The 14,935-nt window shown below is 42.7% G+C and overlaps 1 protein-coding gene across 1 annotated transcript; it reads right to left on the bottom strand.

Annotated features, from left to right (window-relative positions):
- Positions 1-6,609: 6,609 nt before the first annotated feature.
- On the bottom strand, positions 6,610-14,643 carry ran (RAN, member RAS oncogene family). The gene is made up of 7 exons (XM_063074055.1): positions 14,532-14,643; positions 13,902-13,946; positions 12,059-12,143; positions 9,815-9,940; positions 9,548-9,735; positions 7,764-7,934; positions 6,610-7,012 (listed from the first exon to the last, which is right to left on the bottom strand). Exons 2-7 carry the CDS (start codon positions 13,935-13,937, stop codon positions 6,968-6,970), a joined length of 651 nt encoding a protein of 216 aa, XP_062930125.1. The 5' UTR covers positions 13,938-13,946; positions 14,532-14,643; the 3' UTR covers positions 6,610-6,967.
- Positions 14,644-14,935: the final 292 nt, after the last annotated feature.

Genomic DNA, 14,935 nt, shown 5'->3' with positions numbered 1-14,935 from the left:
GAGATCTCTCCCTCATTCTTCTAAACTCAGGTGCGTACAGGCCCAAAGCCATCAAACGCTCCACGCACATTAACCATGCAACAGCTTATTCTTCTTTTCTCATGTATTTTCTTTTCAAGGTGGCTGGGTTCTTATCAGAGTCCCTGATCTACAGCTGCAGCTCAAGCTGTAGTTCTCATGGATGGTGAGTTCTCATTCTGGGACTCACCGGTTGTCCTGGCCATACGATATCTCTAGCTACAGCCCGGAAGATATGCGCCTTCGGGGTGCTGCCCCGTGGACAACCCGGTTCCTCACAAATGTCGCTGACAGAAGCACCGCCGAAGACTGGAAGAAACATTGAGACAGTGAGCGGTGTGCGCTGCTGTCAGAAGAAGGCCCCTGCACTCAAGCAATCCTCTTTCTCTCTTTTGATAGTGAGTGATAGTCTGCTGGTCGTTGAGTCGGGGGCTCAGAGAAAGAACACTGTAACATTGAAACAGCGAGCCGTGGATCTCCCTTCTTGTTGCAGGAGTGATGTGTGGTGGGGAGTATATTGACTGGCAGAATCACAGCCTGTTACGGAAACACCACTGCCCTTGAATGGAAAATCCTACAAAAGTAGTGGATACGGCCCAGTCCATCACAGGAAAAGACCTCCCCACCATTGAGAACTTCTACATGAAAAGCAGCATCCAATTTGCATCACCCTAATTAGTCAGGGTATGAAGGGATATGGGGAAAAAGCCAGCAGATGGGAGAATAGTTTAGCTCATGGTGGAGTGGCAGAGCAGACTCGATGGGTCGAATGGCCTACTTCTGCTCCTTTGTCTAGTCTTGTCTTGTGATCCATCACCAAGGACCCCCACCACCCAGGACATGCTCTCTTCTCACTGCTGCCACCTTCCTGGTGGTACAAGACCCTCAGAACCCATACCATGAGGTTCGGGAACAATTATTACCTCTCAACCATCAGACTCCTAATCGGCGTGGATATCTTCACTCACCTCAACACTGAATTGATTCTACAACCTACAGACTCATTCTGAACTAGTGTGGATAACTTCACTCACCACAACTCTGAACAGATTACAAAACCGATGAATTCATTTTCAAGGACTCTTCATCTCATGTTCTCAGTGTTATTTATTTATTCGTTTATTTATTTATTGGTTTTGTATTTGCATAAGTTGCCGCATTTTGCACATTGGTTGTCCGGTTTTGTTAGGTGTGGTCTTTCATCGATTCTATTGTATTTTTCTGCATTTACCGTGAATGGCCACAAGAAAATGAATCTCACGTTTGTACATGGTGACATATATGTACTTCGATAATAAATTTACTTTGAACTTTGGTGGTGTGGCATCTAAGGCTCCTGTACCCCTGCCTGATGGTAGTCTAATTTTACACAACACCCCAATCCAGCGCACTGGATCAGCGCCAGTGATCAGCGTCCAAATCCCGCCACTGTCTATAAGGAGTTTGTACATTCTCCCCGTGGACTGCGTGCTTTTCATCCGGGTGTTCCAGCTTCGGAATCAGAATCAGATTTAATATCACTGGCAAATGTCCATGAAATTTGTTGTTATGCAACAGCAGTACAATGTAATAAAAAACTAAATTACAGTATATATATTTATATATTTAAAAAGTTAAATTAAATAAATAGTGCAAAAGGAGAAAAAATGATGTGAGGTAGTATTCATGGGTTCAATGTCCATTCAGAAATCGGATGGCAGAGAGGAAGAAGCTGTTTCTGAATCGTTGAGTGTGTGTCTTCAGGCTCCTGTATCTCCTCCCTGATGGCAACAATGATGGTCCGGAGTGATGGGGGTCCCTAATGATGGGTGCCATTTTTTTAAAGCATCACTCCCTGGTGCCCATGATGGAGCTGGCTGAGTTTACAACTTTTTCCAATTCTGGGCAGTAGCATCCCCCCACCCCAAAGGAGAAGGTAATGCAGACAGTTAGAATGCTCTCCACGGTACATTCCAAAGATGTACCAGTTAGGGTTAGTAAACATGTGGTGGTAGAGGTAGATACATTAACAACAGATATTTAGATAGGCACATGAATGAGGAAAATGGAAGGATATGGAAGTGTGTAGATTAGTTTAGTTTGCTATTTGGCAGATTTCTTCAAGCTCATCTGCGAAACAGCTTTCTTTCTTTCTTTTAATGTCATTTGTTTTCCTTTTCAAGGTGGATGTAGTTCTGTCAGAGTCCGTGATCTACAGGTGCACTCAAACTGCAGTTCTTTACAGCGTGCTTCCTATTCCCACAGCTCACTGACCGGCCATTTTTCAATATAATAAGGATGCATCGTGGAAGATGTGCAGGGCAAGGTTCTACAGCCCTGTGGATTCCACGCCGGTGTCGCTGGAGAGGTGTCACGGAGAAAGTTAACATCACAACAGATCAGGGAATCACTCTCTCTCTTCCTCTCTCAATGGTGAGGGAAAGTTTGCTGCTGACTCTCAAGTCAGAGAGCTTGGAATAAAGGTGATGCAGCAGACTTTAACATGGTAAAACAGCAGGTTATTTGTTTTCATTGGTCTCCCCTTTCGCTGTGGTGACACCTCTCTGCCCCCTTTATTAGGGAGAGAGAGCCTATGACATGCTGAATTGTCAGGTGAACGATTAGTTTTTGTTGGACTGCAGATCATGGTTTCTCTTTGGTTGCTTTGCAATTGCTTGCTTGCTTGATTGTGGGTCCTTGTGCTTTCTGCTGGAATAAGTGGAGGTGGGGCAGGGGAGGGTTGATGCTTTGCTGCTGCTTGCGCATGGGAGGACAGAGAGTGGACTTTAGGGCTCTAATATTTACTATCATTCATTCTTTGTGGTACTCTTCTGTTTTCATGGATGTCTGTGAAGAGTAAGAATTTCAGGTTGTATACTGTATACATTCTCTGATATTAAATGGAGCCATCGAACTTCTCTTATGTCTGTTTTTCCACTTTAAATGTGTTTATGGGACTCTAAGAGCCTGCGATTTACACTTTGGAGATGTTTAAGTAGCCAGCTCTTTGCTGTCTCCAAGATTCCGGGAAGTGAACACGGGCCAATACTCCATTTCACCAGTTAAAGCGTCAAAGAAGTGAAACATCAAGATGAATGTGGATAGCAAGCACGACTTCAGCGCCAACTATCTTCTTTTTGATTGCTGCTGGAGGTTTCTATGAGCAGCCTATCGCTGTGTGGATCACTGTGGCAGGCCTCTACACTCATGTGGTGTCTCTTTCAATGAATGTCAGAGGATGATATCATGCATTATATTCTGTACTTTTTTTTAATCGCTCGTTCCTTTTCTGTTTTGTTGTACGAGAGGAGGGTGTTTGGGGGTTGATGTTCTGTTAGTATTTGTGTGGGGGAGGGGTTATTTTGGGGGTGATGTTCCTGTTCCATCTTATGCCATAGGAGGGGGTTTTGGGGGGCTGTTGATCAGGATGCTGTTCTTTTGTGTGAAGGGGGTGAGATGGGTTTGATGCTCCTCTCAGAACTTTCATGATTTGTTTTGTGGCTATCTGGAGAAGACAAATTTCAGAGTTGTATATGCATACATGCTTTGATATTACATAAACCTTTGAACCATTGATTAGTAATTTAATTGGTTCAGCACATTATTATGGGCCAACGGGGCCGTTTCTGTGCAATACTGTTCTATGCTACATTGACACCAAATACTACACTTTGATTCTTTCTACAATGTAGACAACCCATACATTATATTCTATCTGGTACTTCTTTGCCCATTCTCCCATCCAAACCCAAGTGCCTTCTCTTTAGTAATAAATAGCAAAAGCACTCACTTTCTGCCCCAGCACTAATTTCTGGCATACTGCTGATGACTTCCATAATGAATACCGACACACAACCATTTCATTATCCGAGTTAACTACCTCTCCACCATCATTTTCCAGCAGTTTGATATCCACCCTTGCCTTTTACTATTAATACATTTCAAAATACCTTTGGTATCCTCTGATATTATTGTCTAGCTTACCTTCATATTTTACCTTCTCTCTCCTCCTTAAGGCTTTAGTTGCCTTCCGTTGGTTTTTAAAAGCCTCCCAATCCTCTAACTTCCCTGTTTTTTGCAACATTATATGCCCTCTCTTTTGCTCTTATGCTGTCTTTGACTTCCCTCATCAGCCACGGCTATCATCCTGCCCTTAGAAAACTACTTTTTTGGGGATTTATCTATCCTCCAACCTTCTGAATTTCTTCCAGAAACTCCAGCCATTTCTGTTCTGCCGTCATCTTTGCTAGTGGCCCCTTCCAAATCAACTTTGGCCAGCTCCTCTCTCCTTTTACTCCACTGTAATACTGATACACCTGATTAGATCTTCTCCTTAACTGCAGGATAAATACAATCAAAGGCTCCCTTAATCAAATCTGATTCAATACAGAACACCCAATTCAGAACAGCTGTTCCCTAGTGTGCTCATCCACAGGATGCTCTAAAAACCTATCTTATAGATAGTCTACAAATTTATTCTTGGGATCCAGCTCCAACATGATTTTCCCTCATCAGCATATTGAAATCCCCTACCACTATCCTATTGCCCTATCTATCTCCATTGTATCCCATATCCTGGTTACTTTTTTGGTATTCTACTCCTGACTATAGGAGGAAACAGCACACGTTTCAGAATCAGGTTTAATACGACCAGCATGTGTCATGAAATTTGTCTTTGCAGCAGCAGCACTAATTACCCTCCCAGCTATAAAGAAGCCAACCACTGCACTTCCAATTCCCTCCAAAATAAACATTATCAAACCCATTTGACCCCTGCCTGAAGATCCATGTCTGAAACTCAGATTCTGACCCCTTCACCTATGGGGTATCATGGAGTGCAGCCATTAATGCGATACTATGACAGCTTAGGATGGCAGAGTTCAGAGTTCAATTCTGGCATCACCTCTAAGACATCCCTATGTTCCGCCAATGGTCAATATCTAAGAATCTATCCTGGGCCCAACCCAACAATGCAGCTACTAAGGCACAATAGCTATTTCTTGGGAGTCTGGTATGTCACAGTATATATAGTTTCCATAGTATCCAAGACAAGGAGCGATGCCTCAGCATCCATCAAGTACACCATCACCATGTTCTCATTACAATTATCAGGAAGGAGGTACAGGAGACTGATCACAATAAACAGCTTTTTCCCCACTCCCATTTCTGAATGGACAATGAACACTACCTCACTACCTATTTAACTGTTTAATATATTATTAGAAAAAATTAATTATTTATTGCAAAATACTGCTACCCCACAAATTTCAAGACATATGCCCGTCATATTAAACATAATTCTGAAATACGTCGGTTTCCTTTGTGTGTTCATTTCCTCCCATAGTCCAAAGACCTACAGGTTATTAGGTACACTGATTATTGTAAATTGTCCCAATTAGACTAGTTAAATTGGTAGGTTGTTGGGTGGTCCAGTATATTTTGTGCTGTATATCTAAACATTGAAAAGCAGGTACAGTTGGCCCTCCGTAGTGGAGGTTTGGTTCCAGGAACCCCTATGGATACCAAATTCCGCAGATGCTCAAGTCCCATATATAAAATGGCGTATTTGCATATAGCCTACGCTCATATACTTTAAATCATCTCTAGATTACTTATAATACCCAATACAATGTAAATGCGATGTAAATAGTTGTTACACTGTATTGTTTAGGGAATGAAGAAAAAGGTCTGTACATGCTCAGTACAGACGCAGCCATCGTAGCTCTTCTAGGAACGCTGATGCTGCCTCAGCATCAGCCGATGCCAATTCTCCCGTGATCTTTAAGTTCTGAGGCTGTAGCGCTCTACATAGCTAGCCAGTCATCCCTTACCAGCCTTAAACTCCCTCCCCCCACTCAAGTAGCAAACAGGATGCAAGACTAACAATGCTCAAACGAGTAATACTTTAATCATCTCTAGATCACTGTACTTTACTCTCCCTCTTAGCCTTTGAGGAATTGCTTTGACCACTTAATTGCTTTTTAGGAGCCATTTTTTCCACAGAAACAAAGGGTGCACATAACACAAGTAGCGACCGAATGAGACGCGAGGCGAACAATACTCAAATGACGAGTGCTGGAGAGAGAACCTCCGTGTTTTCTTTTCCAATCCAGATCCATGATTGGTTGAATCCACGGATAGAGGGCCGACTGTACAGGAGAAGGTTAGAGCACCATGAACTGATGAGACTAGCCCTTTCAGCAACACAGATGAGTTGGGCAAAGGAGTAATAGGGTTACATCGGTGGGGTGCTTACAACAGAGCTTAAACATCTGGAAGGGCCTATTCTGCACTGTATTTCTAAAATAAACAAAACTCCAGCAATTGCTATTGGCTGTATATTTTTCAGCATCGACCATTTCAAAACTGCAGTGAGGAATTATTACTTGAGAAATTGCTGGAAAAACTAAAACCTCAACAGTTTAAGTCAATATGTACTGGATTGGTTGGTTACTATAGCCACTAATGACAAAGGTTACCCTCCATGTGAATTCCTTTCACTACTAGAAAAGTAACCTTGCAAGCATCACTAAGGTTGGCAGATTAAATACAGGTTAAAAACACGGAACGTTGGAAGTAATGCCGAGCACTTTAATGCCACAATTCATGGAGTCATTTGGAATACAACTTTATTAAGATCACAACTGTATGATCTAAACAAAAAAGGTTAACAAAAAAGTAGGAATGACATTAACATACAACTTGTAACGATGTATCGTGATTTTACCAGTATCATAAATTAAATTATGCATACACTCAAATGTTGCAGTTTATCAACAGTTTTAGTATCAAGTACACAGATCTAATTGTGAAGAATATGGTCATACGCACAGCATTCTCTTCCAATTTCAACTCCTTTAGCCTCCTAAAGATTATAAGCACTTAAGCTGTTCTAATTAACTGGCAAACACCGCATCACAGGACAGCTGCCTATAAAACTAGGCTGCTGTGTTTGACCCCAGCCACCAATTCACAGGTCATCATCCTCATCTGGTAACGCAGTGTCTTGAGCAATCTGGTGCATGAAAAACAAAAGCAGACATTGTAGAAGAATGCATTTCACTAGACACTGGTTGCATTCAGACATAGGAAAGAAAACCCCAAGTAGCCCTATTCCAAAAGGAATTCAGCCAGCCATTAATCACATCCAATTTTTTAAACATCCAAGTACACTGTAAATTGGATGTGGATTTTTTTGTTTCAAGATTTTGTAGATTTCAAAACATTACAAATCCCAGTACTTCTGCAGTTTAATTTTGTAAGTTTATACTGATTAGGATCAACCTGAATCAGTAAAACCTGATACAAACATCAAGAAATTCAGAGACCATCAAATTGGCGTTTTTACTCCAGAATATCAATCCAAGATCATCAATCAAGATTATCCAAGTGCTTCAACAGTTTATTGAGAAACCAATAAACAGATTCTACTTTCAAACCACAAATATTTTTGGCTAATATTTTAAATTATCCCCAAGTGTTAGGGATAATTTCTGCACCACTATGAAATGCCTTACAGCAAGCTAATATGCCAAGGTGTACACCATGATATGTGCCTTGGCATATTAGCTCAATTGCTGCAAGGCATTTCATAGTGGTGCACTGAGGTTCTATCTCAGCTCATTGTCAAACTCAAGGTAAAAGTATTATCAAAGGGTTCAGATGTTACCATATACTACTTCAGGATTGTTTTCCTGCAGGCATTTAAAGGCCAGATGTACTGTAAGCCACAAACATTAAAGTTGTTCAGGATAGAGATACTGTACCTTGAGATCCTCTTCATATTGTGCAGCTAGTGCCGGGTCCATCTGAACCTCTGGTGGTGCCAAGGCTGGCATAGCAACGAACTCCAAGTTGGGATCTCCAATGAGCTTCCTGGCAAGCCACAGGAACGGCTTCTCAAAGTTGTAGTTACTTTTGGCAGAAATGTCATAGTACTGCAGGGAAGCAAGCAAATATCAGTGTGCAGAGAGCAGAGCTCCCCACCTTCAAAATGGGATGAACAGCCTCCAACTGCAATGCACCATTCCTTTCTGATAAACTTCACCAATGAGCAACAGTAATATTAACCCAAATTAAAAACAGATCAACTAAAAACTGATACACAATCACATTTGAAAAGTCTACCCCCAATTTTTCCACAAAATCATCTCCCTACCTCCCACCTGACAGCAAATTCCAACTATTTCTCAGTTTCCTGGAACTTTTAGTCCTGATGCCCAAACTGGATAATACCGAAAACTATGACAAAAACCCTTCTGAATCCCACAAGAACCTACCAACTCCCAACAGCATTCAATAGCTTCAATAACAGCAGTGGTTTGGTTCTGGTCAGACAAAATTCAAATCAGTGGTCAATTCTAAGTAACTGCAGACCAACCTTCCAAGTTGTAGGCCATCCAACCACATATGCTGCACTTCTGAGTAAAGCCACAACCATAGGTTTTGCCAAGCAAATGCTCTGCACTGAAAAGCCTCAGAACATAAGCTTTTAACTTTGAAATGTTTCCCCCAAATTGATGTCAATTTGCAAAACAAATTAGAGCAAGATGACAAATGTCAATATCCAACTTTCAAAACAAAGGGCCAATGGGAACATGAAGGGAAAGTTTTTCACTCAGAGAGTGGTGAGAGTGTGGAACAAGCTGCTAGCACAAGTGGTGCATGCAAGCTCGATTTCAACTTTTAAGAGAACCTTGGCTAAGTACATGGATGGGAAGCATATGGAGGACTATGGTCAAGATGCAGGTCCATGGGAGTAGGCAGTTCAAATGTCCGGCATGGGCTGAGAATCTGTTTCTGAACTGTACTTATCTATGACTCAGCTTGTATCTTCTATATTTAAGGTGGGGGCTTATATGGGAGGCAGGGTTTGAGGGTCAGCACAACAATGTGGGCCGAAGAGCCTGTACTGTGCTGTACTATTCTATGTTCTATGTACTCCTACCCAACCCTCCACCCCCAAGCTTGCACCTGACTGCAACCGAACCTTGAGTATATCACAACCAATTTTCTCCCCTATTACGCCTGTAAAAGCAAACTAAAAACAATCAATTTTAAAATTTACCAACTTCATCTTTATGAACCCACAATCATTCCTCAATAGATCCACAAAACAGCAGCTTTTCCAAAATTTAGTCTCAACAGCCATGTTCTAATGGCCAGCATAGTGGTTAGCACAACAGCTACCAGGGATCATGCCCCGCTGCTGCCTGGAAGGAGTTTGTACATTCTTCCCGTGACCACATGGGTTTCCTTCCACAGACCACTTACTGTCCTGTGATTAGGCTAGGATTTATTAGGTGAGTTGTGGGCAGCATGGTTCAAAGGGCCTGCTCCATGCTGTATATCAATAAAATGTTATAGTCTATCTGGAGATATGGCAAAAACATTGTTCAAGTGAGAAGTTTTAGAATCAAATCTTTTCCAAATCAAAGTGCCCACTCAAAATTTAAAGATGTCTGATGAATAGATGTTGGAACATTAAAACATTCAGTAATACACAGACAACAAAACTCCAACGAGAGTAAAAATCAGGAGGATAGTATACCTGGAGGTTCTTCTTTCTGTGGAAGACAATAGACTTTGCCTTCACTTTTCTGTCTTTAATGTCAACTTTATTGCCACACAGCACGATGGGGATGTTTTCACACACACGCACCAGATCTCGATGCCAGTTAGGCACATTCTTGTATGTCACCCGTGAGGTTACATCAAACATGATAATGGCACACTGAGCTGTTAAAAGAAACAGGGAGTAAGAACCTAAGATACTCAAAACTATGGCTGTCAGGAGCTGCATCATGTGAACTCTTACCTTGAATATAATAACCATCCCGGAGACCGCCAAATTTCTCTTGACCAGCAGTATCCCACACATTGAATCTGATAGCTCCTCTGTTGGTATGGAATATTAATGGGTGAACTTCAACTCCCAAAGTTGCTGCAAAGCAAAAAGCACAATATTACTCCAAAATCACAAGGAGATAAACATCACACTCCTACAATTATGTGATGAGCATCTGGGGCTTTCAACTAACAATTCTTGGCTTGACTTTGCAGAGAATTCAATGCATAAAACAAGACAGAGGCAGAATTAGGCCAGCCTATCAAGTTGGCTCTGCCATTTCATCATGGCTAATTTCTTACCCCTCTCAACCTTATTGTCCTCTTAACTTTTGATGCCCTGACTAATCAAGAACCTATCAATCTCCACTTTAAATATCCCCATTACCCAGCCTCCAGTCGCACGTAATTCTCATAACCATTCTAAATAGATGTCTCTCTATTCTGAGGCTGTGCCCTCTAGTCCTAGATATCCCAGTATAGGAAACATCCATTCTATTGAGCACTTTTCAATATGTAGGTTTTCAATAAGGACCCCCCCCCCCCCACCAATCGTTCTTCTAAACGGCAGCAAGTACAGGCCCAGAGCCAAACAGTCCTTACATTTTAACCTTGTCATTCTTGGGATCACTCAAAAACCTTCTCTGAACCTTCTCCAACAGCAGCTGCTTTTTCTTTTAAGGGGACCAAAATAAGCACGCTAACCCTTGTGCAACACTAGTCACCAGCAGCCAACCAGAAGAGGCACACTTTATTCCCACTCTGTCTCCTGACAGGCAGTGAATCTTCCATCCATACTATTTATCTATCTTGTAATACCATTGGCTCTCACCTTGTTAAAGAGTCATGAGCAGCATCTTGTCAAAAGCCTTCTGAAAATCCACTGGCTCTTTTTTGTCTAGCCTGTCTTGTTTTACCTCAAAATGCCAACCGATTCATCAGGCAAAGTTTTCCCTTAATTAAACTATGCTTACTTTGTCTATTTATCATATGCTTCCAAGTACCCCAAACCCCATCCTTGATAAATGGACTCTACCATCTTTCCAACCACTGAAGTCGGGCTAACTGACCTATAATTTTCATTCTTCTGCCTCACTCCCTTCTTGTGAGCTGGAGTAATATCCGCAACTTTCCAGTCCTCAGGTATCATTCCAGAAACTAGTGATTGTTGACAGATCCTTACTAATGGTCACTACCTTTCAGAACTCACAAGTTAGTCCATCTGATCCAGGTGACTTATCTACCTTTCATCTTCCCAAGCACCTTCTCCTTAGTAATAGCAACTAGACTCACTTTTGCCCTGATACTCATTTCTGACATTCTGCTCAACTTCCAGCAGACTGACAGAAAATACTTCAGTCTGTCATTACTACCGCTCCAGCATCAGTTTCCAGTGGTCAAGTATCCACTCTCATCTTTTACTTTTTATAATCTAAAAAACAATCTCTGATATTATTGGCTAACATACCTTCATATTTCATCTGTTCTCTTGTTATGGGGTTTTTAGTCTCCTTCTGTTCGATTTTAAAAGCTTCCTAATCCTCTAACTTCCCACTAATTTTTGCTCCATTATATACCCTCTTGTTTTTATGTAATATGCATTAAACAGCTAGAATGACATCCAGTTTCTGGACAGCGTAGATTGGTATAGCGACAATGTTGATGAAATCTGCTATTATTCAGAATAAAAAGCAGCACAAACTAAATAATACATCTGTTTAACTCTTTGAAGTAATCAATTGAGAATACTGCCAAAAAGAATTATCCAGGGACTGAGAACTGTACAGCACTCGAGTGATCTGTAAAGCAAATCACATTGGCACACTACTGATGTGAAGGCGTTAAATTTATCAGAATGGTACCAAGAGCAGCTTTTGAGGAGCTTATGTGATTGTCAGAGCAGCAGTAACATGGCTACATGTTCAAATCAGTGAAGAGGTCAGCAGGACCGAGTGAGTAAATGGTCTTGTCACTTGTTCCAGTCGGTCAAAAGGACAGAATTTAGGACATTAAAAACTGCAGGAAACTGATGTAGAGTGCTTCCCCAGAAGGGCAGTGAATCAGCTTTAAGGGAAAAAACTTAATTACAAGAAAGTGAAAAACTTGCATGCCCTGAGAAAGGGTTAAAGGCATGGAAATGGACACAGGTCTGCCAGACTAGCTGTGAATTAGTTTGGGTATAAAAAAAATTGAACAGTATTGTCAATATACGTACCTACATACTTCTTTTCAAATTCACCAGTCAAATGGCGCTTCACAAAAGTTGTTTTACCAGTGCCACCATCTCCGACAAGTACAAGCTGGAGGAAAGTGACAGAATTAAATAATATTAAAAGAACAGACCAGTCTCCACCTACAGAGCAAATTTGCTCTGACTACACTTGTTAACCAGGAAGTGTTCCTCTTCCTAATTAACACGACTGACATCATTCTGGAATAAATGAGGCCAAATCTAGAGTCAAGTATATTCACAATTGTCAAAAGAACTCTCATTACTGTTTCTGGAAGGTCATTTTATTCAATTTCTCCATTAGCTCACTTCTTGATTGTCATAAATAGCTTACTGCAAAGTTTTAAAAATGTCATACCAACCTGGTTAGTGTATTCTACTTGACTAGTTAATTTAATTACTGACCCAATCTTCAGCAACTTTCAGATGGTGTGAGCTTGGTGGAGGGGGAGGGAGGAACTGATCAAACACTGCAGACACACTCATGCCACAGCTCAATTTCTCTCAATAAGATCAGAAGCCAAAGAATTTATAAATTACAGAATCTGAAAAACACCGAGGGGCTCAGTCACCCAGCAGCTGACATTACCAGGGATGTATCTATAAGCACGTAGTCACAGCACAGACTATGAACAAGATACGACTCGTCGGCCCTGACTTCCCCCACCCTCTTGTCATTGCTGCATTCAGGGAGGTGGTACAGCACACATTCAACAATTCAGGAACACCTCCCCCTCTGCCATCGATTTCTGAATGGACATTGAACCAAAGAACACAATTTTTTCCTTTCCTGTTTTTGTACTAATTTAACTATTTAATAAACACTACCTCAGTTTTTCTACTTGTGCACTATTTTACATACTTATTGTAATGCATAGTAATATTTTGCACCACCATGTACTGCTGACAAAACAAATTTCAGGCCATATGCCAGTAATATTAAATTTTTATTCTATGACTGAACAAAATGCTTCATTAAAATCCAACTTATCCCCACATATTTTAACCCTTTTTTCAATCCAATAATAAGATATAGTATTCATCTGATAGATTATGGATACTGTTAAGGTGATTATTGATTTAAATAAAAGATCTACAGAAAATGCTCTTAGAGACATTGGACAACATCCATAATTAAAAATACCCAGGACATTCCGCGCCCTCTTCTCATTGGTGCCATGAGGATGAAGGCACACATTTAACAACTAAGGAACAGCTTCTTTCCCTCTGCCATCCTCTGAATGGGCATTGAACCCACGAAACACTACTATTTTTGGTTCTTTTTGCACTATTTAACTACATAAAAAACTAATTTAGTTATTATGTACTGTTGCATAACAAATTTCCTAACAAATGCCAGTGATTATAAAACTGAATGATATATCTCAAACAACACAAAATATTACCTCAATATGAACCCATTAGCTCAATAATTAAGTACTACCACCGTTTTTATTTTTGAACTATTATATATATATATATATATATATAGAACTAATTTCCTTTTTCCTATTATATATTATAGTGTACTGCTGCCACAAAGTTAACAAACTTCACAGCCGGTGATATCAAACCTGATTCTGATACATCCTACAGAACACAAAATATCAAGTCAATAACGTAAACCCATGTATAATACCTCAATATTTTTATCATTGCACTAATTTAACTATTATGTATTACCGTAATTCAGTTATCGGGCACCGGCGGCCGGGGACAGGATGATGCCCGGACGTGGGGAGATCACCGGGTGCCGGGACAGGATGTGGGGACATGTGGGGTACCAGAGACCTGATTTGGAGAGCTGGAGGGGAAAAACATCCCTTACCTTGAACTGAACTTGAGGTTCTCCCTGTTCGCCCATGGTTCGTAGCTGCCGGAGGGAGAGCGAGAAAGAGAGCAGAGACGGTGAGGCAGCGGCCGATATGGAGCGCAACCCGCGCTTCCCTCTCCCCCCAAACCCCGGTAACAAAGATTCGCCGCCGGCCTGAACCTTCACACCGACTCCGAGCCCTCTCCACCCCACCCCCCACACGCACGCACACCGCGCACCAAGAAAGGGAAGGAGGAATAGGGGAGGAGGCGCCGAAGCTGCGCGGGAAACCCGCCGCCGGTGTGTATGTAGGCCGCGGAACCACCACTTCCCTCCTTTGTCTATGTGACTCCGGGGATGGCCTTGAGGAGCCGGAGGGAGGGAGCCGAGGAGATTTACCGCAGCGGGAAGAGAGGAGATGAAAGAGGCCCGCGGTCGGGCGGGGCCGCCGAGGCCTGATAAGGCGCGCTGGGCCCTGGTCGGCGGGAAACGACGGCGGCGGCGAGGCCGGGAGCGAGCCGAGGCGGCGGGTGTCGGGGTCGGAAACCGGCAGGGTATCCCTGAAAAGGAATGAGGGGTGGGATGGCGACGTTCCTGAAGCCTCTCACCACCCGGATCACACACGGAACCACCACATGCGCCCACCTTCCAGAAGAGTCTCTCCCTCAAAATGGACGCCCGACCGTCTAATAGCCTTTTGCCGCCTGCGCCACGTGACTCCCCAGGCCGGCGCGCTCACGACCGCACGGGGGCGGGAGCGAGCATGCGCACTATTGGGGCAGGTGGGAGGGCGCGGCGGCGCGCGAGCAGAGAGCATGCGCACCTCAGGCAACAGAGGATGTGGGGGGGTAATGTAAGTGGAGGGGCTGAGCATGCGCACCGCTGTCAGGAGTGAAAGGGGAGGGGACTGTAAGTGTAAGGACTGAGCATGCGCACCTCCGTGGCGGCCGCTGCGGAGAGGAGAGCACATGCGCGCATCAGGGAGTGCGGCAGGGAAGGGAGAGCGATCAAGCATGCGCACTAGGTAGGGAGTGCGGGCTGGGCGGCAG

The sequence above is a fragment of the Mobula hypostoma genome, chromosome 21 (genome assembly GCF_963921235.1).
Source record: "Mobula hypostoma chromosome 21, sMobHyp1.1, whole genome shotgun sequence".
Lineage (NCBI taxonomy): Eukaryota > Metazoa > Chordata > Chondrichthyes > Myliobatiformes > Myliobatidae > Mobula > Mobula hypostoma.
The sequence above is the reverse complement of the archived record's forward strand: the minus strand, read 5'-3'. Positions and strand labels throughout refer to the sequence as shown.